This window comes from Sitophilus oryzae, unplaced genomic scaffold, assembly GCF_002938485.1.
Source record: "Sitophilus oryzae breed Bouriz unplaced genomic scaffold, Soryzae_2.0 scaffold_1496_pilon_pilon, whole genome shotgun sequence".
Classification (NCBI taxonomy): domain Eukaryota; kingdom Metazoa; phylum Arthropoda; class Insecta; order Coleoptera; family Curculionidae; genus Sitophilus; species Sitophilus oryzae.
The window spans coordinates 95,159-118,661 of NW_022146165.1; the positions used below are offsets into that span (position 1 = coordinate 95,159).

The 23,503-nt window shown below is 33.5% G+C and overlaps 1 protein-coding gene across 1 annotated transcript; it reads left to right on the top strand.

Annotated features, from left to right (window-relative positions):
* Window positions 1-582: 582 nt before the first annotated feature.
* On the top strand, window positions 583-22,167 carry LOC115877643. The gene is made up of 6 exons (XM_030893884.1): window positions 583-920; window positions 7,319-7,388; window positions 7,797-7,871; window positions 7,925-8,039; window positions 13,519-13,681; window positions 21,908-22,167. The coding sequence occupies exons 1-5, from the start codon at window positions 731-733 to the stop codon at window positions 13,675-13,677; spliced, it is 609 nt and encodes a 202-aa protein (XP_030749744.1). The 5' UTR covers window positions 583-730; the 3' UTR covers window positions 13,678-13,681; window positions 21,908-22,167.
* Window positions 22,168-23,503: the final 1,336 nt, after the last annotated feature.

Consider the following 23,503-nt stretch of genomic DNA (forward strand, 5'->3'; position numbering starts at 1 on the left):
GAGGTGGCCGAAAACAATTGAATACGTCAATCAATCCTAATTTATGTCATATACCAAATTCTCGTTTTTTCTGAAAATTTGAAAAAATAAAAAATTTATAGGGGGTGAGCCACTTTCGAGACGCACCCGGTATAAGGTCTGAATTATAGAAAAATTCATTTTCTACGAAAACTTGAAGATATAAATAAAAAAGGTATAATTTAACTACTAATTATTATAAATATACACAAATAACATTAAAGGTATAACATACAATACAATGTCGGTATGTATTCCTAAAATTTTATGAAATGTTGACTTTTAGGTTAGTTGTGGTAGTTCATTTTCTATTTAAAAAAAACTCAGAAAATATAAAGATATTTAACGATATTTTAACGCAAAAATTAAAAATTTATTTAATCGGCAATATTATAATAGATATTTTTTGCAAAAATAATCTGCGACTAAAAATTCTTATATCCTCAATGTTCAAGAACAAATTAACCAAATTAACGACCACTGGTGGTCGCTTTTTTCTTCCTAATAACCGCTTACGATAAAGCAAAACAAATGACGTAATATATCGTAGAATCCAGCGACGGACGACTAGGCCGGTGTTATTATATTATGATGTAGGCAAAGTTCGGGTTGCTCATAAGCTGATGGCATCGCAGTGGAATCTGTCCCGCCAGATCCGCCCGTTAACCGTCTACTACAAATTCTAACGCAGTGATTTAAAACAACGGACGCGATGAGATCTAAACACGAATTACCCAGTAAGTTCGACTATATGAAAGCTTACAGTTTCAATCTGATCCAGACAGAACGGACCAATACCGAACTGGAACACGAGAGAAACGCTGGCAAGATTGATGGAGCTTTTTACAAGATTTTCGCCTGGCAAATCGCAGGGATGCCAAACGAAAGACCGGCCGAAGCTAGTAAGTAATGGAGCAAGAATATTCTTTAGTTGGGTTAAATTACGGTGTTTTATCGAATGCCCTATGTTAAATTAGTCTTCGGAAGTGAGTCTTGGAAGTCTTTTGTTTTTTAGACATATACTGATTTCTATTATATCCAAACTGTATATTTATACTATTTTATCAGGACGATATGTGTTATTTGTTAATTTTAACAGAAAGTAATAAAGAGTATTAAATAAGTTATTAATAATTATATTATTATAAATAAATTAGAGATGTGTGTCTATCATAAAGTTTTTGGGGTGGGTGATTTTTCGTCATTTTAACACTTAATCCTCTTAAAATAAAATCTTTTTAACTATTGTCTTTGTATATCCCAAATACAGATATTCTTTTAAAATATAATTTAGATACAAAGCTGAATGTTTTAAGTAAATGATATTTAAACTACTCAAAACAATTATCGCATATTTTTAAACAAATAATATTAACTTGAGAAACAACACACCTTGAATTCTCTGAATCACATTTTTAAGTAGTTGGGTAATGTGCAGGGAAATACATATTCTAAACAATAACCGACACACTGACATGCAATTTTTAGTTAGCCAACTATTTAGTTGCAAAAGTGAAAACAATACATTCTTATGAAGCCGATCGGCCAACTATTTGATTGCACGTTAGCGCGGCTCCCCTCCATAGAATATATTAGTTACACATTTGCATCGGCCGACTAAAAATTGTCTGTCAACGCATAGCCTAAAGCTACGCAATGCAATCAAATAGTTGGTCCATCGGCTCCATAAGAATGTAATGTTTTCATTTTTGCACCTAAATAGTCGGCCGACTGAAAATTGCATATCAGCGCGTAGCCCAATTATTCTAAAAAAAACTTGCAAGAGGGTAGACAAATGTACGGTTCATTTAGAAATATGTCATAATTACTTTTTATCAAATATACGATAATTATTATTTTGAGTAGTGTATTTGGACCAGGTTTAGCATGATTTAAATCAAATGATTTAAATCATGATTTAAATCGTGATTTAAATCAAGTGATTTTTTTAATTTTAATCATGTGATTTATTAGTATTTTAATAAAACACGCTTTTAGATGTATCAAAAAACTTTTAATAAGAGTAACTTTAACTCTACATATATGTTTCGGCTTGTTAGGCCTTTTTCAAGAGTTTTTTAAGAACTAATGTGATTTAAATAAAAAAAAATTATTGAAACTTTATTATAAATCAAAAAATTACTGTAAAAGTTATAAAAATGTGTCCTAGAAAACTATAAGATAATAAATCATAAAATAATTGTAAATGATATAAAACTATATAAAAATATCTATTCATCAATTTAATAGTTGGACCGATTTTTGAACTAATTTCGTGTGAATCCATTAGACCGCTAAACGCAGGGATTTATTTTAAAATTTATGTAAGTGTACTTTTTATGTAGTAAGTGCTTTGACATTAGATAATACATACTAATTTCATTCTCAACTTAAGACTATTTCAGAACAATAGTGTATTATTTTATTAGGAGTAAAAATTATACTTTTTTGACGATGTTGTACCTTTGAAGGACCATCCTAAAGCTTTTCCGACGTTACAGCGAGGCACAAAAAGTACATTTTCACTCCGAATAGAACAGACTATTTTTTTAAAACATTGCAAAAAATAATTTTTTAATTAATTTCAAACATTGCAAATATTATAAACAGTAATCGAGCAACAATTTGTACACTCGTTGAATTTGACACTTAATAATCAGTTTAATAATATATTTTTGTACTTTTGTGCTTTAGGCGTAACAGTGCTTTACTTTCATGCCTAGACGTAAAATGACCACAATTAATACTCTTGAGACGTTTGAAAAAAAATACTTTTGACCTGAAGCGAACGACTTTTTTTGCGAAATATATTGGTGACCGATGTGGAAAAATCACAACGCGCGTAGAATTGTTAATATTATCGGTATCAGGGTATAGATTTAGCCATTTAGGATAGGACTTCAATTGGAAATAACTCCTAGTCATTTGGAAATCCGATTTAAATATTGTTTTGAATTAAAATCAACAAAATCTGATTTAAATCAAGAAAATCTGATATAAATAAAAAAAAATTATTTTTTTATTTTTTTTTAAAATCAGGATTTTTTCCAACCCTGATTTGGACTGCAATTTTTAAAGTTTTTATTTTTATTCTTATCTTTTATTATTATTTTTTATTCTATTATTCATTTATAATTATCATTATTCTGTATTCGTATTATTATTCTCTATTCTTAATATTATTCTTTAATCTTGTTATTATTCTTTATTTTTATTATTATTAATTATTTTGAAATGCTTTCCACATCATGGCACTCCTAGTCTAACCGTAAATGGCTTCCAATTTCCCTGTTTAAATAGAATTACCTATATCTTTTATGCTTCTTCATAATTGTTTAAAAAATGAACGATTTTTTTCCGATTAAATTTGGCTTGGATCTATTACTCATGTCATACATGCCTATTAGCCTATTAGACATCAAAACTGTTCGATTTAAATATACCTACAAATATATGTATAAAGTTGCTTTTATCTTTGACTCTTATAAAATAACAAAAACAAAGATTTTTAGAATGAGCGCAAACTGCGATTCAATCGCAGCGATTTTAAAATTACAATCGCAACTTACGATTGGCTCTCATAGGAAACAGCGACTGCGATTTCTTCTATTTGCGAGTTTCAATTTAAGCAACCAATATTCTTGCTATATTTGTGATTTTGCTGCAATTGGGATTTTGTAAACTAGGACCGTGATAACCTTCTATCTGCGTTTTTGAATTTTTAGGATTTGCGATTCTGTTGCGAATATAATTTTGTGGTCCATTGAAGCATTTCTATTAGTAAGCTGCGATTGAATTTTTTCTCTGATTTTATTTATTTGTAGAGAAGGAATTATTTCATAGGGCCAAGATCAATAACGGTAAACATAGTATACCGGGTGTTTATCAAGAGTGATTCGCCACTATAACTTTTTTTATTTTTTCTGATAAAAAACGAGATTTGTTATGTTAGTACATGACATAAATTAGGATTGATTGACGTATTCAACTGAAATGACTAAAATTTTTGATTTTTAAATGGCACCCTCGGTATTTTATAAACTAACTTATATTTATAAAAAATGTATTCATACTGAAACAAGGACAATTAATTTCTGCTGTGCTAATATCATTTTTGACTTAAATTGAACACATATTTTATAAAAAAGTATATAACACTATACGCAACATGTATTTTAAATTTCATGTAAAATCTGAATATACCATGAAATATATTAAATGATTTGATTTAAAATATGCATATTAGATTCCACTTCTTGTTAAAACGGAAGTATTAAAATGTAGAAAATGTTTGAAAAAGAAAGTAGGACCCCTCCAAATATTGTTAACCCCAAAATATTCAAATAATATATCTAAATTGGACCAGAAAAATTTTTAATGCACGGTTTTATATTAAAAATCATGTATAACCAGTATAACTGCTTAGCTGCATGTGTAAAAAGATATATTCATATTACCTGAAAAAATAGATAAAAAATTACATGGATGTCTACTTTTCACTTGTACTGTTACATGTTTGTTTTAATCTAATGGGTTGTTGACGTTTTATTATTAGTGATTACAGTAATTAAATTTACATTTTTAAGTCATTATTATATTTTATTAATTTAATGATAAATATCTATTTTCGCCATATATTATATATTACATACTAACACAGACACTATAATGAATAACCCGATCGTACTTTAAAACAAATTCTAGATACAAATCTACTTAAATACTACGATTATTTTAAAAATATTTATGAAATAATCTCGGCTATAATTAATACACATAGTAATATATTAAACAACTAGTCATAAAATAAAATTAATAAATCTAACATAAAATGACTGATGAGATGTCGTGGATTATCTCCGAAGCTACAATCCTCGTGGGAAGGCCCATACGAAGTCATGGATAGGATTAATGACGTCGTATACCGTATCAGAAAATTACCAAAAGGAAAACCGAGGATAGTTCATTTCAACCGTTTGAGCCCCTACCAAGGCGAAATAGAAGATCGTGCTGGGACCGTGAGAACCTGCAGCTTTGATCCCCCTGATTCGGAGATATCCTTTGACGATTTCATGGTCCGATACAATAGCAGTGAGAAGGCTCGCTATGGTGTGACCAAAGAAGAACAACGAGACCTATTTTCCGTGAATCCTGATTATTCGCTCGCTCACTGTGTGGCCCGAGATTTGCGGATGTCCAGAGGAACCGCTGCGACGTTCAATGAGAAGTTTGGGCGTGTCGGAGAACTACGCCAACAGGATCCAGAGGTTGGAAGCGTCTTGAGGTTAACCGATAATGCACATGGTCAAGCAAGACACATCTTCTACCTGGTCACCAAGGAATGGTCCCCGAGTAAGCCGACATATCTCAATCTATGGAAGACCCTTATTGAACTGAGAGAAGCCCTGCTAAACAACAACATTACACGATTAGCCATTCCGAAGCTGGCGTGTGGACTCGATGGTTTGAGTTGGCGTACAATCCGGAACATGATTGAAGTCTTGTTTAGATTTACGGGAATCGAGATCCTCGTTTGCTGCTATAACCCAAAGCTGTGATCAAGCGAGAAAACTGTAGACTGCTTTTTCTACCAGACTTCTCAATGTACCAGGGGCCAGCTTTGCAAATACCTTCATTCACCGTGTACATCTCGGGACGAGCATGTACCTAAGAAGGGGGCAGTGTTGCGGACCCGTGCCGTGTGAACTCAGCCTTAGGCCTGGCCACTCGCCTATGACTCATACGCCCAGCGATGCCGACGTTCTAAGAACGAATAAGAATTGACTAGACAAATCTGGATTGTCTGTTTCTCTCCTATATACGCAGACGCCGGGGCCTAAGAGGGACAGAGATAAATAACCGATCGACGCGTAGAGTTACAATCGCCACGCTAATTCAAAATAAATTTCTGTTAGATAACTAATTAGATAAATTTTAAATAAGTTATAAATAGTTCTTTAAGTCTTTTAATCGTTATTGTTTTTGTTAATTAGCGTTATATAAATTATGTTTAAATAAATTGTGACTTTCTATCCACACGGAACCGACGAAAAACGTAACATTACCTTACAGATACTCCCGTACTAAGCACAGTATAAATAAGTTTTTTTTTCTTGTAAATAACTTTCTTATCGTTTGTATTTTATGCTCATGATGTTTGTTTAGGGCTTTTGTTTAAGTCTAAATATTGATGCCTGCCCATTTATGCCTATATCACCGCGCCATAGATTCAATTCTCACGATTCTTTTTTACGGCTCATCGTTCAAATCTTATGGATCCGTGCTGGCCACGATTCAATTGAACGAACCGCATTGTAAGCAATGAATCAATTCTCACGACTCTTTGAACGCACGATCGTATTGTGATCCGATTCCATTCTCACGATTCTTGTTTACTTTTGGCTCATCTTTCAAATGTTATGGATCCGTGCTGGCCACGATTCATTTGAACGAACCGGATTGCAAGCAATGAATCGAATCTCACGATTTATTTTTAATACTCGTTCAAATGAACGACTCGTTCAATCTTTGCCCACCTCCACTTGGCTAGTTTTCAAACTAGCCAGCTATTTTGCAAACAAACAGCACAACCAACACCACAAACTGACCCCTAACCAACAAAATAACAGCGCCTTTGGCAAAATAGCTGGCTAGATAAATAGCCATAGCATATATAAGATCTTAATCTAATTTATCTATCAACTTTTGATCTAGCAGTTAATAATTAGAAGATAATAATTAATCAATCGATATTCAAGTTTCCAGTAGATAAACATTACAAAATGCAGAATTTTTAGGAGGAGGGTTAATCACCGCGACCTTATAGATCTATTGTGTGTTTCCCTTTCTTGAGTTATATACTATATAACCTACTGGGTTTTTGCAATAACTACTTTCTTTGGTAACTGCTCTGGTTTTTCATATTTCGTAGATTGTCCGAGATTTCAATCTAAAGTTGCTTATCTCTTTATACTAAATATTTAATGCCAATTTTATTTGTTAAACACTGTGTAAATTTCTTATCGGGTTTATTCAAACAAACAAATCAAATAATATATCAAAGCGTTTACAAAGCCAAATGATAACGAGAGAGCTTTATTCACTGATTTTTAACTCCCATATTGATAAATGCACCAGGAATTATTCGAGTCGTTGCATATACGAGTATATTTTCAATTAATATATAATTAATTTACAAACAACGAATGTCAATTATAATATAAAACGATTGTTTCCATATCATAGTTTAAAATACTTTATGGTTATTAAAATATTGACTATTATTTTTTTTCCATTTTAGCAAAAACAATGCAACTTGAAAATCAACAGAAATCAAACGATCACTCAAACAAAAGACTGCAGGAAGAAAGGTAAGTTTACCTCGATTATAAAAAAAATATATAAAAGTAAGTTAATTTCATAATAGATTATAAGAAACCTGGCGCATTCGCCAGTAATTTAGTAATGTAAAAAATTCTCATTCCTCAAATATTTCAGTTTTATTACTGTATATTTTATTCTGAAATATATAATAGTATGCATATATCGTCTCGCAAAGTAGTTAATGTTTAGTATAGCGAGTAAATCAGACATTAAAAGTTATGAATACAAAAATGGTTTATAAAATAGAAAAACGTTTGAAATTAGCTCCAGCTGTTATAAAAAAGGACTTAAACAGCAATCATTTATTTATAAAACATATTGACAGAGATGTTCGCGTGTACGTTGCTCACTTTAAATGTAAATATATTATATTTATTTTATTTTGTTTGTTGTAGTGAAGTTCTCAAGAACAGCAAAAGTAAAGTGGAGGTGCAAACCCGCGTTGATAACAGTGGAAGTTCATCAAAAAGGTACATTATAAATATGAAAGTAAGGATTACTTTACAAAGTTCGTATTTTATAGATACGTTACAACATGTTATATCAAGCCTAAAACATTACCGGTGTGGTACACCGAATCATTATTAATTTTTATTGGTTCAACTAAAAGGAAGTATGATGAAAAGATTTATTTTAAGGTAAGATTTAAAACAGGTATGATTTTTTAAATAATTTGTAATTACTAGAGATATAATTTTTCTATTTTAATATCGTATTTTATTTAATATGAGAATAAAACCACTTAAAACAAAACGATTTGTTTTCAGAATAACTAATAAAATCAACAATAAAAAAATTAACATAAAAGCGTAAAGAACATAAAAACACAACTTAGTATACAGGGTGATCCGAACTGCATTCCGGAAGCTTCAGCAGCATATTCTGCAGATAAAAATGGGTAAAAACGTTCGTATAAATGTATGTCCTAAAATGCTTAGTTTCGGAGATACAGGGTGTAGAAATTCTATTTTATTTCGATTTTTTGCCGAGATACAGGGTGTAGAAGTTTCATTTTTATTTCGATTTCTTCCAAATAATTTTTGAAATAACGTAAATATTTGGATGAAAATTGGTGTCTGGAAGTTTTTTGACATGAGTTGATTTTAATGTCAATATGACTCCTACTTGTAGGGGGCGCCACCTACATATTTTTTACTGGTTTGACGAGTAATAACTTTTAGTCCGAACCTGTATAAAACTACTGAGTAAGAAAATATACATTTACGACTTTTTTTACGTAAAAAAGGTCCCTTGTTAAAAATCGCTACGATTATTGATTCTCGAGATATTTGGAATCGAAATTATCAATACCTGTCATCATTGACATAAATTAAACATGTTGACTAAATAGTTATTAAACTGAAATCATAAATTTGAAATGTTTTGTGCCAAAAGTTCAACAGGAACTGTTTTATCATAATTTCTTCGCAGAAAAATTTATGATTAATTTAAAAAATAAAAATTTCTGGAATTTATTATTTGAGTCAAATAACTATCTACTCAGTATTATTATCTTTTGTCAATATTGGCATATGTATTGACTATTTCCATTCTAAATATCTTGAGAACGGTTACTCGCAGGGATTTTTATCAAGAGACAATTTTTACGTAAAATGTCAAGGTAATGTATATATTTTCACTTAGTACTTTTATACAGGTACGGACGAAAAGTTATTAATTTTCAAAACAGTTAAAACCTTTGTATAAAAGGATTAAGGAAGGAGCATATCAAAAATCTTAGATCCACAGCGAAGGGGCTCAAACAAAGGGCTCAAATATGGCCGACTTAAATTCCGGTTTATCAGTGCCGTTCTAATTTTATTTAAAAAGCGTAAAACTATGATGTAGGGTAGACGTGGGGTAGACTCAATAATTTGTTGTTTTATTTTACGTTGTGAATAAATGCTGGTAGTTATTAAAATTGTTATAAAAATATAAAATTCTAATAAAAATAGATAAGTTATAATAATTATATATTAACACAAACATCCGATACACTACTGAACCAGGTAAGTCAAATTGACATATCTAAATTCATTGACATCTAATCTTTGACAAGTAGTAAATAAAAGCAAAAATGCAAGAAAAAATATATAATTATTAGTTAATTTAAGTGAATTTCATAAATGATCGGTTTACTACACTTATGTATATTATATTATAGTCACTTACTAGCGAAAAGTTGTTCCATTATTTCACTCGATTTTTGACCACGATCTACCGCACGCTACACAACCAACTTTTACAGTCTTTTTCGATAAATCGCAATAGTGTCACTGTTAATTTAAGTTCTGCCACAATTTCCATCCAGATTTACTACCTTTATACAACTATCAGTAATAGAATAAATAATGAATAACATAAAATAAGCTCCGTAAAGACTGACAAATCCACAAAATTTGAAATCAAATTCAAATGTGTCAAATGAATCGTAAACAGAACTGTCAAGGATTCCCACCCTAGAGTCCTTTCCCGCCCACCATGCCTGAATACATGGATAGCATTATGCTCCTTCCTTAATCTCTTTATTCAAAGGTTAAAACACAGGTAGGTGGCGGCCCCTACAAATAGGAGTCATATTGACATGAAAATCAAATTTCTAATGTCAAAAAATTCCCAGATTCTCGTTTATGAGCAGAAGTACAAAGATGCGGTTTTGTCACATTACAATGCTACTTTTTTCCGAAACTACAAATGGTACACACATATTTGTCCTAACCGTCTTAGTTCCTGAAATACTAGGCGAAATTGAAATTGTTGCATTTTTCGACTCCCCTCATATATCGACCATTATAACTTATTAATCGAAAACGTGAAAATCGAGCTCCATAGAGAGTAGAGGTAGAAGGGGGTTTCACCATCAGTGGAGCAGTGGAGCAAGGAGCCGGAAGTGACGTCATCAGCTAGGAACAGTTAAAATAGGCTAATAAACAAGAATAAACAGGTTTGAACCGCTTTGAATCGCTTGAAAACAGAAATAAACGGGTTTGAACAAAAAATGAACAGGTCTGTTGTTTTAAACTAAAAAGCCGTTAAAAGCAGTTCAAAAGCTGTTGTTTCTTATTTAAACCTGTTTATTCTTGTTTATTAGCCTATTTTACATGTTCTTAGCTGATGACGTCACTTCCGGCTCCTTGCTCCACTGCTCCACTGATGGTGAAACCCCCTTCTACCTCTACTATAGAGATTTCGAAGTAAAAGTTCAGTGGCGCAACTAAAACCAAGATACGAAGAGGGTCGAAAAATGCAGCAATTAAAATTCGCACTGTATTTCAGGAACTAAGAAGGATAGGTGTATACTATATTATACTCGTAGGTGTGTGGAAAATAAATGCTGCTATTAAAAATTTATCATAAAAATATATAAAAATCTGTCGTAAGCCTTTTATAAAACTTTAAGAAATATTATATAATAGTCGTAATATTTATAAAACTTTACTTTTTTTATGACTTAAGTCTTTTATAAAAGGGCTCAATTCTTTTATGCACAAAAGCACAAGCAGTACTGGGAAAGTCCAACAAAAAGAAACAACCAAACTGGTTTAACGAAAATCAACCTCATATACAGACCTTGTTGGAACAAAAGCATAGAGCACATCAAGCAGTCACTGCAAATCCCCACAATCCAAGGCTGGTAGACAAATTTAAAGCAACCAACAACACGCTTCGAAGAAATCTGCGCCAATTAAAGGATGATTGGTGGTCACAAATGGCTAATCAGATTCAAGAGTACGCCACGTATCACGATTATTGTAAATTCTTCGAGGCTGTAAAAGAAGTATACGGCTCAAACAAGAAGGTAAGCTGCCCAATCATGGCACAAAATGGCGAACTTCTAAAAGAGGAAGAGCAAATTAGAAACCGCTGGAAAGAGCATTACAGCCACATCCTTAACCAAGAAATAAACTCTAATATGGAAGCACTAAACACAATACCTCAGTATAACAGCCTCCATGTATTATATACCCCAATAACAGAACAGGAAATAATGACATCCATAAAACAACTTAAAAACAACAAATCAGCTGGCTGTGACGCGATCCCGGCGGAAATCTATAAGTGTGCAAGTAAAGAACTTATTGGTCATCTTAAGGCTCTCTTCGAGGTCATATAGGAAAGCGGAGAGGTACCTCAGGACTTTTGCAACGCGAATATAGTGAATATATTTAAGAACAAAGGAAGTGCATCAGACTGCGGAAATTACCGCGGAATTTCACTATTGGCTATCGGAGGAAAAATTCTTGCAAAAATTATGTCAAATTGCCTGCACCCACATATAGAAAAAAATCCTTCCAGAATCGCAAACGGGTTTTCGCACCAACCGTGGCACCGTCGATTCCATATTTTCCATCCGCCAACTACAAGAAAAAGTAAAAGAGCAGCAGTCTAAACTTTATGTTGCACTTATCGATCTAACAAAAGCCTTCTCTGGGAACAGAGATGCACTTTGGGCGATTATAAGAAAGTTTGGTGTACCCAACAAATTTCTTACAGTGTGTAAAAGCCTCCATAACAACAACCAGTCAAGAGTGTCACATCATGGATCACTGAGCGATCCCTTCCTGACAAACCCACGAGATAGGCAGGGATGTGTCTTAGCGCCTCTCCTATTCAACATATTCATGGCAGCGCTCTCCATTATAGTGGACAGCAAACTGCAAGAGAGATATGACGGCAGTCTGTTCAACATAAAAAGACTCAGGGCAAAAACACGTACAAAATTCATCACAGAACTTCAATACGCTGATGACTTGGCTCTAGTTGCAAACACGTTACAACAATTACAAGAAATGTTGAACACATATACCTGGGCATACGAGGCTTTGGGCCTTGAGCTAAACATCGACAAAGCCTAAATCATGTGCACTCCCCCAGAAGATCATAACAATGCCATAAAAATCGGAGAAGAACTATTGAAATATGTAGCGGAATTTAATTACCTCGGCAGTCTGATTTCGGAAAAGGCCAATATCGACTCTGAAATTCAGCACAGGATTAGCAGCGCCTCAAAAGCATTCTGGAAATTAAAAGACAGGGTTTTCTACAATCATGACTTGAGTACAAAAACGAAACTTGCAGTGTACCGAGCAATTATAATCCCCACCATGTTATATGGGAGCGAAACCTGGGTGCCGTACCGCCGACACATGAACGCATTAAACAAGTTGCAACAGAGACACCTTAGACAACTCTTAAGAATCCGGTGGTTCCGTCATGTCTCAAACGTATCGGTGGTTGAAAAAGCTAACTGCGCGAGTATTGAAGTCATGGTTACAAAATCCCGCTTAAGATGGGCTGGTCACGTATGCAGAATGCAAGAAAACCGCTTACCAAAATCTCTGCTTTACGGTGGGCTTGTTGACGGTAAGAGGAGGCCGGGTGGACAACTCAAAAGGTACAAGGACATTTTCCACGAAAACTTATAGGGGATTAAAATGCAGAACCATTGGGAAGAAGCAGTTCACAATAGAACTCAATGGAGAAGAATTGTAAAGTCAATTAACAGCGACAACCAAAATGTAAAGAGGCAACAAAGCAATGAGATTTTTGAATGTCCGGAGTGCGGTAGGCAAATAACATCACGTATCGGGCTTTTCAGTCACAGAAAAGCTCATGAAAAAAAACGCTTGGGGTGACCATCTTTTGATGCGTGTCGAATACTCGTCAGCGAGTAATGGCAGTATGTATGTAAATCTTTTATAAAAAGACTTAAATCTTTTTAGCGACTTCAGTCTTTTATAAAAAGACTTAAATATTTTTAACGACTTAAGTCTTTTCTAAAAACACTTGAATCTTTTTCTATTTCGGAATAAAGAATTAAATCAAAAATCACTTTGAAAAAGACTTAAATCTTAAGTCTTAAGTCAGCTTTCGAAAAATGGCTTAAAATCAAATGACTTAAGTCATTAAAATGATTTAAATCAAAAAAAGACTTAAGTTTTCTGTGAGCTTGCAGCTCTGATACTAGATACTTTAATTTAAAAATTTAAGAAATATATTTTATATATATATATATATATATATATATATATATATATATATATATATATGCACTACTCAAGCAACATTTCGGATTTGTTCGTTTGATTATCAATAATATATTTCTTTTTGTTGCAGAATAAAACTCAACCATACTATTGGTCGGAAAATATGACGACGGATGTTAATTTCCCACCAACAAAAAGTTATTTATCAGAAGCAGTTTTGCCAACTGAAACAAAATGCCACTATATCTCTTTAGAACCCCAACAATTAGCTGCAACAACTCTTAGATAAATTGGTAAGACTTCACCTACTTTTTAAAAAAACTACAATATGGCCAAACAATTGGATGTTTGTGATATAAGAACTTCACGATTGTGACTTTAGTTTACTTGAGTAAAGTTAATTAACATAAATTAATAATAACAATTGTAACTAATTACTAAACTACTTGTTAATGATTAATAATCTATCTATCTATTCAGCCTCTGCGGTCCATCGTTGGATATAGGCATCCCTCAATCTCTTTCACTCTTCCCTCTCTGTCGCCATGCTCATCCATCTTGTGCCTGCATGTTTCCTCAGATCGTCCGCCCATCTCATCTGGGGTCTTCCTCTACTTCTTCTATTCTCCCAGGGCCTCCAGTTTACGATGCATTTGTTCCATCGATCATCCTCCTGTCTGACATTGTGACCGGCAAACTTCCATTTCAATTTTTCTACTTCACTTCTAACCAAACCAAACCAAACATCCCTTACTTTAGTTTTTCCTCTGATCCATTCATTCCTTTTTCTATCTGCCAGCCTTATATGTAGCATTTGTCTTTCCATAGATCTTTGAGATTTGGTTACCTTATCCATATTTGATTTTGTCAGTGTCCAGGTCCAGAGTGATTAATAATAGTTATTTTTATTTTGGCAACTATGATGTTTGTGCATAAATTAATTAAAAAAAGAGTAAAAATTGAAAAATTCAGAATAAGTCGCAAATTATTAAAATTAGGTACATGATATACCTTATAAAAGTTGAAGAATTTTGCAAAATCCATCAGAAAAATGATAATATATAGGGTGTGTCATTTAAAAAATTTCAGATTTTTTAATTTTAAGTAGTTGGAATTCGTAAATATATTTTGAACACCCTGTAGCATCTGACTAAAATATCTTTACAGATATATTTTTCTTCATCTCTATAAAACTCTTCTATCAATTTTAGTAGTCTAACTTGATAAATAGTGGTATCACTGACAATTCTTTACCACATTAAAATCTAACATTTGTTTAAACAAATTGAAATATTAAAAAACTATTAATTTTAGGTATATAACATTATTCATAAAAAAAAGTTTTAAAATTTTATGCAGAATCTAAAAATGAAATAAAATAAATAGGGTATTGCATTAAAAAACATATGTCATATCTGCCACACATTTTTGAAACACTCTGTCTACTCCGTAATAATTTTAAGGTGTGTATCTTAACCTTCCCTATAACTTTTCAATTTAAGATTTTTTTGTAAACCTCAAAACAAATGGGATAATGGGCTTTACTCTATCGTTGTCTCACCCTGTACATCCTGAATATGCTTCATACGATACTAAATAGAAAAATAGATTTTTTGTGGTCTACGTATAAATTCTTTTTGGTTTCATTTTTCATTACTCTTATACTATTTCTAAAGTGGCAATCCGTGGCTCAACCGCAGTTATGTCGTTTTCTTTATTTAAACATAAATACTTACCTATCTAATTAGAGAGACCATCGAGTTGTCATCTCAAGGAAAGCAGTGAAAGACCACCGTGAATATTACTGACTTGTAAATAATGCCGTTCGAATTCGACCAAAGAGATTTCATAAGTCTGAGGATAGGGTGATAAACTGTGGGTCCAGTGTAAAACTACATACCTCAAAATACAGGCTGTCTCATTTTCGTGTATTTTTCCAAGTAGCACTTTTAGACACAAAATCGAAACAAAATCTCTGTTGAGAAACTTTGCGAAACAGTTTCATCACATTTTTGATACATAATATGTTTCATAACATAAATCGCTTTTTGTTTCGAAACATTTTACCAAAAAATGTTTTCGCTACATAAGTTATAAACAATAAAGATCTTAGAGTCTCTACTACTTAGAGTGCTACTTTTTTATGAAACTATAAAGATGCTACATACAGATTTGTCCGAGCCTTCTTGTTTCCTGAAATACAGGGCGAATTTGAAAGTGTTGCTTCGGTTGAAAAAAAATGTTCAACCCTATTCGTACATCGGTTATCTGATAACTCATCGAAAATTTAAAAAACTGACTTCCGTACAGAGTTTTTCACTTTGAATGGCGTAACTAGGTTTTTGCTGGGAGCTGTCATATTCGAAATATGAGTCAAACTTATGTTTTTTTAATGGGTCTCCTGTATATTATTTTTTATTGTATTTGTATTTTTTATTTTATTAAAAATAGTAAAATTGTTGAAATAAATTCTATTAAAATTCACTAAAACCAGAAAGATTTTGTTTATATATTATGAATTTTAGTTGTCAACAGATATACAAGAGCAATAAATATTTTTATGTAATTTTTACTGGAATTCAATGCGAAAAACCTTAACCAAGTTTTTTAAATCCGTAAAAATAGTTATTTGAGTAACTAGTGCAAAAAGGACATACTTGTGGCACGATGAATGAATTTTGGATTGAGCTGTAATCATGCTGTGAGTGCAACAAATATAATATACTTTACTTTACTTTTTCGTATCCGGACCATATAGGTACATAATGTACAATTATAATTTAAAATTCTTTAGCCCAGTACCGGGCGACGTCTAAAGCATTTTCATCGGCGTTCCATAAATTTTCAAGGGTACATGTATGAGCGCATCTTATGCATGACAGCAGATGCTCGATATTGTGTCTTCGTCCGTGATAAGTCCCCATTTCGCTTTGTTGGTTTTAACAGGCGCTACTCCTGTTCTGATGCGGTTTAGTGCGGTTCCACGATGCGGTTCCACGTGACCCAATCAAGATGTTGGCCTGCAGAATCTTCTTTTTTAAGAAGATAATCATGCGGTGGATCTTCTTGAACAGTTTTTAAAAAGTTTTTCCGAGATCGGAGTCTGCTTGATCCTTGGAACTCGCCAAAAAGCGGATGGCGCTCGTCGAACATCTGTTTAAACTTTTCAGTGTGTTCAGCCGCTTTGCGCCGCTGTGAGGGAGCTGCAAATCCGGAGGCTCTGTAAAGTTGAAATAAGCTTGTTGCTTTCATACACCCTGTTGTTATTCGGCACGTTTCATTTAAAGCAACATCAACTTGTTTGGCATGGCTCGATCTATTCCATACAGGACAGGCATATTCTCCCGTTGAAAAACATAAAGCCCGTGCAGTTGTTTTTAAGACAGATGGATTTGCGCCCCACTTGCTTCCAGTTAGCCTTCTCAAAATGTTATTTCTAGCGCTGACTTTCTGGCGAGTTTTCTGACAGTGGTACCTATATGTCAAGGTCCTGTCTAGTATCACTCCGAGATACTTCGGCTTTTCTGTATGCTCCAGCAAACTACCTCTCCACAAGATATTAAGCTTTGTTGCAGCGTCTCTATTGCGTAGGTGGAAAGCGGAAACCTGCGTCTTGGAAGGGTTGGGTTTAAGTGAGTTCCGGTCGTAGTAACTAGCCATTGTGTTAAGTGCACCTTCCAGTTTTTGTTCGACGCTGTGAAAGCTGGTATCTTGTACAGCTATTGCCAGGTCGTCAGCATAAAGAAAATGTTTTGAGTAGGCAGGGAGAGGTTGATCGTTGGTATATATATTAAATAGCATTGGCGCCAGGACGCTTCCTTGGGGCAGCCCATTCCTTTGAGTTCTCCATCTGCTCTTACTATTGTTCAGAGTGACACAAAAGCGTCGGTTCTGCATCATTGTCTCGATCACTTTTACCAGGTTATAATCCTTAATTGTAGCATATATTTTAGTTAGGAGGTGTTTATGAATGATGGTATCATATGCGGCGGTTAAATCGACAAGAGCGACTCCAGTGATCAGCTTCTCCTCGTATCCCCTCTCGATATGCTCTGTAAGAGCCAAGACCTGCCCAGTGCATGATTTTCCCGGCCTAAAGCCCGCTTGCTGAGGAATAAGTTTCGATTCTACGATTTTCTCCATGCGTCTGAGAATCATTCGCTCGTAAACTTTGTACAAATGACACAACAGGGAGATCGGTCTGTAGCTACTGGCCAGTCCTGGATCTTTAGCCGGTTTCAGCAGTGCTACAACTTTAGATTTTCGCCAAGATTTCGGGATTTTGTGGCTGTCGGTACATTCTTGAAAAAATTTCAAAACCCACATTTTTGTTGCTGGGCCGAAGTTTTTAATCTGCTCGGTACACAAATCGTCTACGCCTGCTGCCTTTCCGTTTTTCATATTGTTTAAAGCGTAATTGAGTTCTTTTAAACTGTAGGGATTCTCCAGGATGTTAATCTCGTTTGCTCGATCTCTCTCTAATCTTGGTATTCTAGTTCTCTTTTCGGGCTTTCCATTCTTCAGCAGCTGGTGGGCAATCTGGTCAGGTTTGATGTTACCGATTTGTTTCCTTTCAATTGGGTCGCCATCAAGTTTTTTTAGGAAATTCCATGCGATCTTACTACTGTGAGTCATATCAATTTGCTCTATCTTGTCTATCCATCTTTGCTGTCTGGAATTACTCAGTTCTTGCATTAACATTGAGCCACATTCTAGCGTGTCTTCACTAAAAGGATCCTTCTCAAAGAGTTCTTTGTACCTGGTTAACAGTTCTCTAGAATCGTTAGAAAGACCAGGAATATATTGTTCTCTGCAACCCCTTGGTATTGTATGTCTTGAGACTAGCCTCACTAGATCAATAAATCGTTCGTAGTTCTTTGGTATGGGCTCCAGTTCACTAATAGCTGAATCCAATTCACTAGAGAAATTCTGCCAGTTGGCTTTTTTGAAATTAAACCGACGCCTAAATGGAATATTTGGTGATCTGACGGCTGCGTATACGTCAATTCCTATTGGTTTGTGCTGAGTTTTAGGCACGGGATGGTATACTCTTTTAATACACTGCCCTTCCAATGCGAGGCTAGTGAAACATATATCGGGGTTATATCCACGTTTCCAGATGTTGCTGTGGAAAGAATGTGGAAGTTTATTATCGTGTATAAGGGTAAGATCACATGATTCTGCCCATTCTTCGACCAGGCTTCCGTTCGTGTCGGAATCTGTATATCCCCAGGCTGGGCTATGGCTATTAAAGTCACCCAAGACGAATTTAACCTTCTGAGAATCGAAATTCAATGGTGGTGTAAAGATAAAGGTTTCTGCCGGGGGCTTGTAGACGGAAGTGACAGTGTAATTTCCAATTTCCACTGTTAATATTTCGATGTTATTTGTGTTTGATGACCCAACTGATGTAATTACTTTGTCAGGTTTGACAAAGATTGCACTCCCATGTTTGTTATGAGGTAGTTCAATGGCCAATCGCATGCCAGGGATATTAGGTTGTTTTTGTGTGTGGTCCCTGTGTGTCTCCTGAATACACAGAACATCGCATTTATTAATTCTGCAAAAATCGGATAATAATTCCTGTTTGCTATTCGTAATACCCTCTATATTTATGGACGCCATCGTCAAGGTCGGTTCTGAGAAGAACCCTTGATGATTATTTCTCATGTTGGTTCGTACACTTCGGTCCGGTGGTGGAAGGATTGGCCGTCTAAAAGAAGACGTTTCCAGGGGACGCCAACAATAGTATTTTTTGTTTACTAATTTTGATACACTATTGCAATCGTGGAGGCTCCTTCCATGTCCCCCAATATAATATGCCTTTAGCACATGTCGCACACAAAATTTTTTTTTACGATCGAATTGAAATTCTTATTTAAATGTTAATTAAAATGTTTTTACAGTATTTCACAGAATAATATTACCACTAACAATGACATTATAAACAATTTTTTTATATTTTTTTGAGTTCATTTTAATTTTAATGTCGCAGTTTGAACAATTCACTAATGTAATTGATGGACAAGCTTCATTTCCAGTAGTCTGTTGAAATTTATTTTCAGTTCTGCTCGTGGAGGTCTTGGCTACTTGTTCTTCGCTTAAAACTCTTTTCCGGAATGTTGCTGCGAATTGTCCAGTATTGGTACTCGGTTTACCTTCCAGGATTTGCCAAGATATTTTTTTTTGGAAAGTGACTCTGAATGTAACCCTTAGCTACATTTGCAGACTTACGTCCTCCATGGCGTTTTAGCGTTAACCGGGGCCTACGTGAATTTTAAAGCCGCAAGATACCCCTCGCACCGCGCCTGTGACGTCACAATCTGAGGGTCCCCGCTCGGCGATCAGCTGTTGTGTTTGCATAATTTAGAATGTAAATGCCGTGTTTGTGCCGGGTTTATGTTCTATTTTTGATCGAAACAAATATATTTTCTAGTTAAAATCAGCATTCAAATTATTTGTGGTGTGAAAATAGTGCTGTGCCTTGAGTGTGGCTAGCAAAAACTGTGACATTTTTTAGATTATCTGTGGTTTTTACATTAGATGAGGTTGCAAACCTAACCTCTACGAATTGTGGTAGTTGTTTCATAGAATACAAACCACTTTTTCTCATAAATATGAGAGATTTTTCCAAAATTCTTTTACAAATTGCTTATATAGGTTCAATTGAGGGTTCAATAGAGAAATAATTCCTGGGGAGAGCATTAAAAAATATTCGAAAATATGAAGGGTACATGATTGTTTCTGTGCCTTTAAATAAAAATTCTGCCAAATATCCAATCATGTACCCTTCCTATTTTGGAATAATTGTTTAAAGCTCTCCCCACGGATTATTTCTTTATTGATCCTCGATTGATACCTAAGCAATCTGTAAAAGAGTTTTGAAAAATCTCATAATTACGCGAAACAACGATACGGAACAATTACCATGCTTCGTACCTGCTGCGTACCGAAGTGTAATAGTAATGCAGCCATACACCGGGAAGATTGTTTTACTCCCACGCCAAATACAGTGGTATGTTCTAAACATTTTTTAGAATCTGAAATAATTGCCGTTCATAAGATTGTTAGGTCAGATAGCTATGTCTTTACCTGTCCAAGAAAAATCCCTAAATTAGAACGCACTGCCATTCCCACCATTTTTCCCAACCAGCCATCTTATATGACTAGAAAACTACCCCAAAAAAAGAAAAAACCCTGAAGAAAGAACTCAGAATCTGTTAGATAGAGATATGCATAACTTTGAAATTTGATTTGACTCTGATAAAATAAATGCTAATATAATAATATATAAGTAATGCTTTCTTCTATAAAAAAAAACAGGAAAACGACTCACATTTTCAAAATAACAAAAAAACCGTCATTAGATTGGGTATAAATTTATAGTACTAATGTAATAAAAATGTTTTTGTAAACTTTAACCGTTTGCATACAATTTTTGTGTATTTCTAATTAATTTTTTTAATAAATTATTTTTATAGAAAGCTCCAGTTGTACTTTATTTGTCACTAAAATAATACCTATATGACAGGATCTGAATCGAATATGACCCTCATCTTGTGACTTCATATTTTCCAATATCGCGGCCAAAAAATTCACGTAGGCCCCGCGTTAACATGTCTACCCCAGATTCCACAAGCAGTGTTGCAGAAGATCTGCAGAAACAATGTCCTGTATCTTCCATTGGATTTCTGCTCGTGGAGGTCTCGGGTTCTTGTTCTTCATTTAAACTCTTTTCCGGAATATTGCTGGGAGGTGTCCAGTACTGGTACTTGGTTTATCTTCCAGGATTTGACAAATTTTTATAAAAATCTACAAATTTTTTCTCTTTAGTTAAATCGTCAAAAAGTAACTTATTTTCTACAGAAAGAAATTTGACTTTTATTATAGTAGATAGTGCAAAAAATAGCTACTTTTTGCACGATCGTAGAAAATAACTATTTATGTAACAAGTTGCGAAATGAATGTGTTTTAAGCACGGGACGCAAAATTGTCGTTTAATTATATTCGATGCTCCGCACCATGATTTACCTGAACAGAAACAAATAATAAAAAAAAAGAAACAAAAACAGTAGATCTGAGCAAATTCACAAACCTTATTGCATCCGGATATCGGACAAAGAAATCAGAAGAATTTACAAAACTGGAAATAAAACGCTTTATGAAAGAAGCCGAGGACAAAGAATTAAATTAATCGAATTTATAATAAATAAATATTTTCATTGTTTCTAACGTATCATTTTTTACTTTTAAGTGTCATTTTTAGATACTAGTGCCTAAAAGAATGTCATTTCGAATCTCAAATAAATATCAAAAACTGTCAATTTCGAAACGCTTTCACAAAATATATATATATATATATATATATATATATATATATATATATATATATATATATATATATATATATATATATATATATATATATATATATATATATATATATATATATTTACCTATATATATATATAAACCAAACCAAACCAAACCAAAACAAACTCCTTTTTGTTTTGTTTCAGTGTTCCGGCATTTTATATGTCAGTGATAGATGTCCCACCACATTCCACATGGACCAGCTATTTTTTGTATATTCTAATTCTTGCTTTACAACAATATACATAAAAGCATGCAAACAATTATTATATTTCACATAAGACAAGTTATAAAATTATAATTAAAGACAATACATTGTCTAAAAATTAGTTTATAGGTATAATACATATGCCAGCATAAATTTTGTAAAAATACAAATTTTATAGATAAAATTACATTTATTACACTTTTATTGCTTATTCTCCATACTATTATCCCTAACTTCGGCCTCATAGTGAATGAAATTCCAAAAATGGCTCCTGAGTGTTCAGTTAAGCCACTCACTTTGTGCAGATATGACCAGACAGTAAGGAATTTTTATACAATATAAACTTTTAAAATGCATTTTACTCTCTTAAGGAGGACGAATGTCCAAAAATCGTTTTTTCCACCTCATAAACTATTGTCGTTTAAAAGAATCCCTGTGTTAATATTGTTTTCAAAACTTCATCAAAATAAATTATTAATAAAATAAAATATCATTAAAAATTCTTAGAATACAGTTTGGGACCTTTGTTTGACATTATCAGTAAAGATGATTAAAACTGAGTTTTATTAATGCGCTGATGTGTTGAAAGTAATGTGTTTTGATGTATTGTGGTGAACTATTATAAAAACTTTTAGTTTTTTTTTTTCTATAGGTTTTTTTTCTTTTCTTTTGGACGAATTATTATTTGTGAACGTTCAGACTGCCAAATAAAATAACATTAAAAATAAATGACACCCATGACATACAAAAATCTACACATGTACAGGGTATCCCATTTTGGTTGAAATCATACGGTATCTCCGTTATTCGTGAAGATAGAAGGATGCGGTTTGCGCAAACCTGTCCCAGTTTTTCGTCAAACAGAAAAGATGCTGTAAACAAAATTTTCGTAGCCCTTTTCGTTTCTGAGCTACAGGGTCTTTATTATATCGAGGAGGTGGAAACTGATTCTTGTAGAACTTGTTACGAAGAATACAGTGGCGTAGTATGTTTTTCTACGAAAAATATATTTTAAAATATATGAACTAAAGTTATGTTTTAACATTGAAAATGTTTCTGTTATCCTATATATGGGAGCCCAAATCGAATTAAAATGCTACATTTGCCACACCATGACGTCATACATACAAGGGTATAGGAAATCTCGGCGCAGCTGCGGCAGTCGGCCAGCGCGCGCAAAAACCATTACATCGCTAATTGTTTATTGATATATCTTTATTAGTTTAAAAGCAAAAAATATGGGGTTTGCTTTGATACCTTGTCAAGACATCAAGACATTTTTTCATTTAGGCCTTCGTTTTTCGTTAAATGAAATTTATATTAAAAAAAGCCTATTTTTATACCAAATTTTCGCCTGATTGAAATGAGTTATTCATATTTAAAGTTTTTTTTGGTCATAAACGCTAATGGAAATGTTTTTTTGTAAATAATTATAAAAAATTACTCCCTACGAAGACTTTATTGTGTACTGGATCAAAAAATAAGTATTTGTTTTCTCTATGCGGTGGTATTAATACATCGATTTTTGATGATA

Coding starts and splice junctions, on each gene's coding strand:
- LOC115877643 (XM_030893884.1), top strand. CDS start 731: ATGAGATCTAAACACGAATTACCCAGTAAGTTCGACTATATGAAAGCT. Junction 7,389..7,796: donor AAAAGACTGCAGGAAGAAAG/GTAAGTTTACCT, acceptor TGTTTGTTGTAG/TGAAGTTCTCAAGAACAGCA. Junction 8,040..13,518: donor ATGAAAAGATTTATTTTAAG/GTAAGATTTAAA, acceptor TTTTTGTTGCAG/AATAAAACTCAACCATACTA.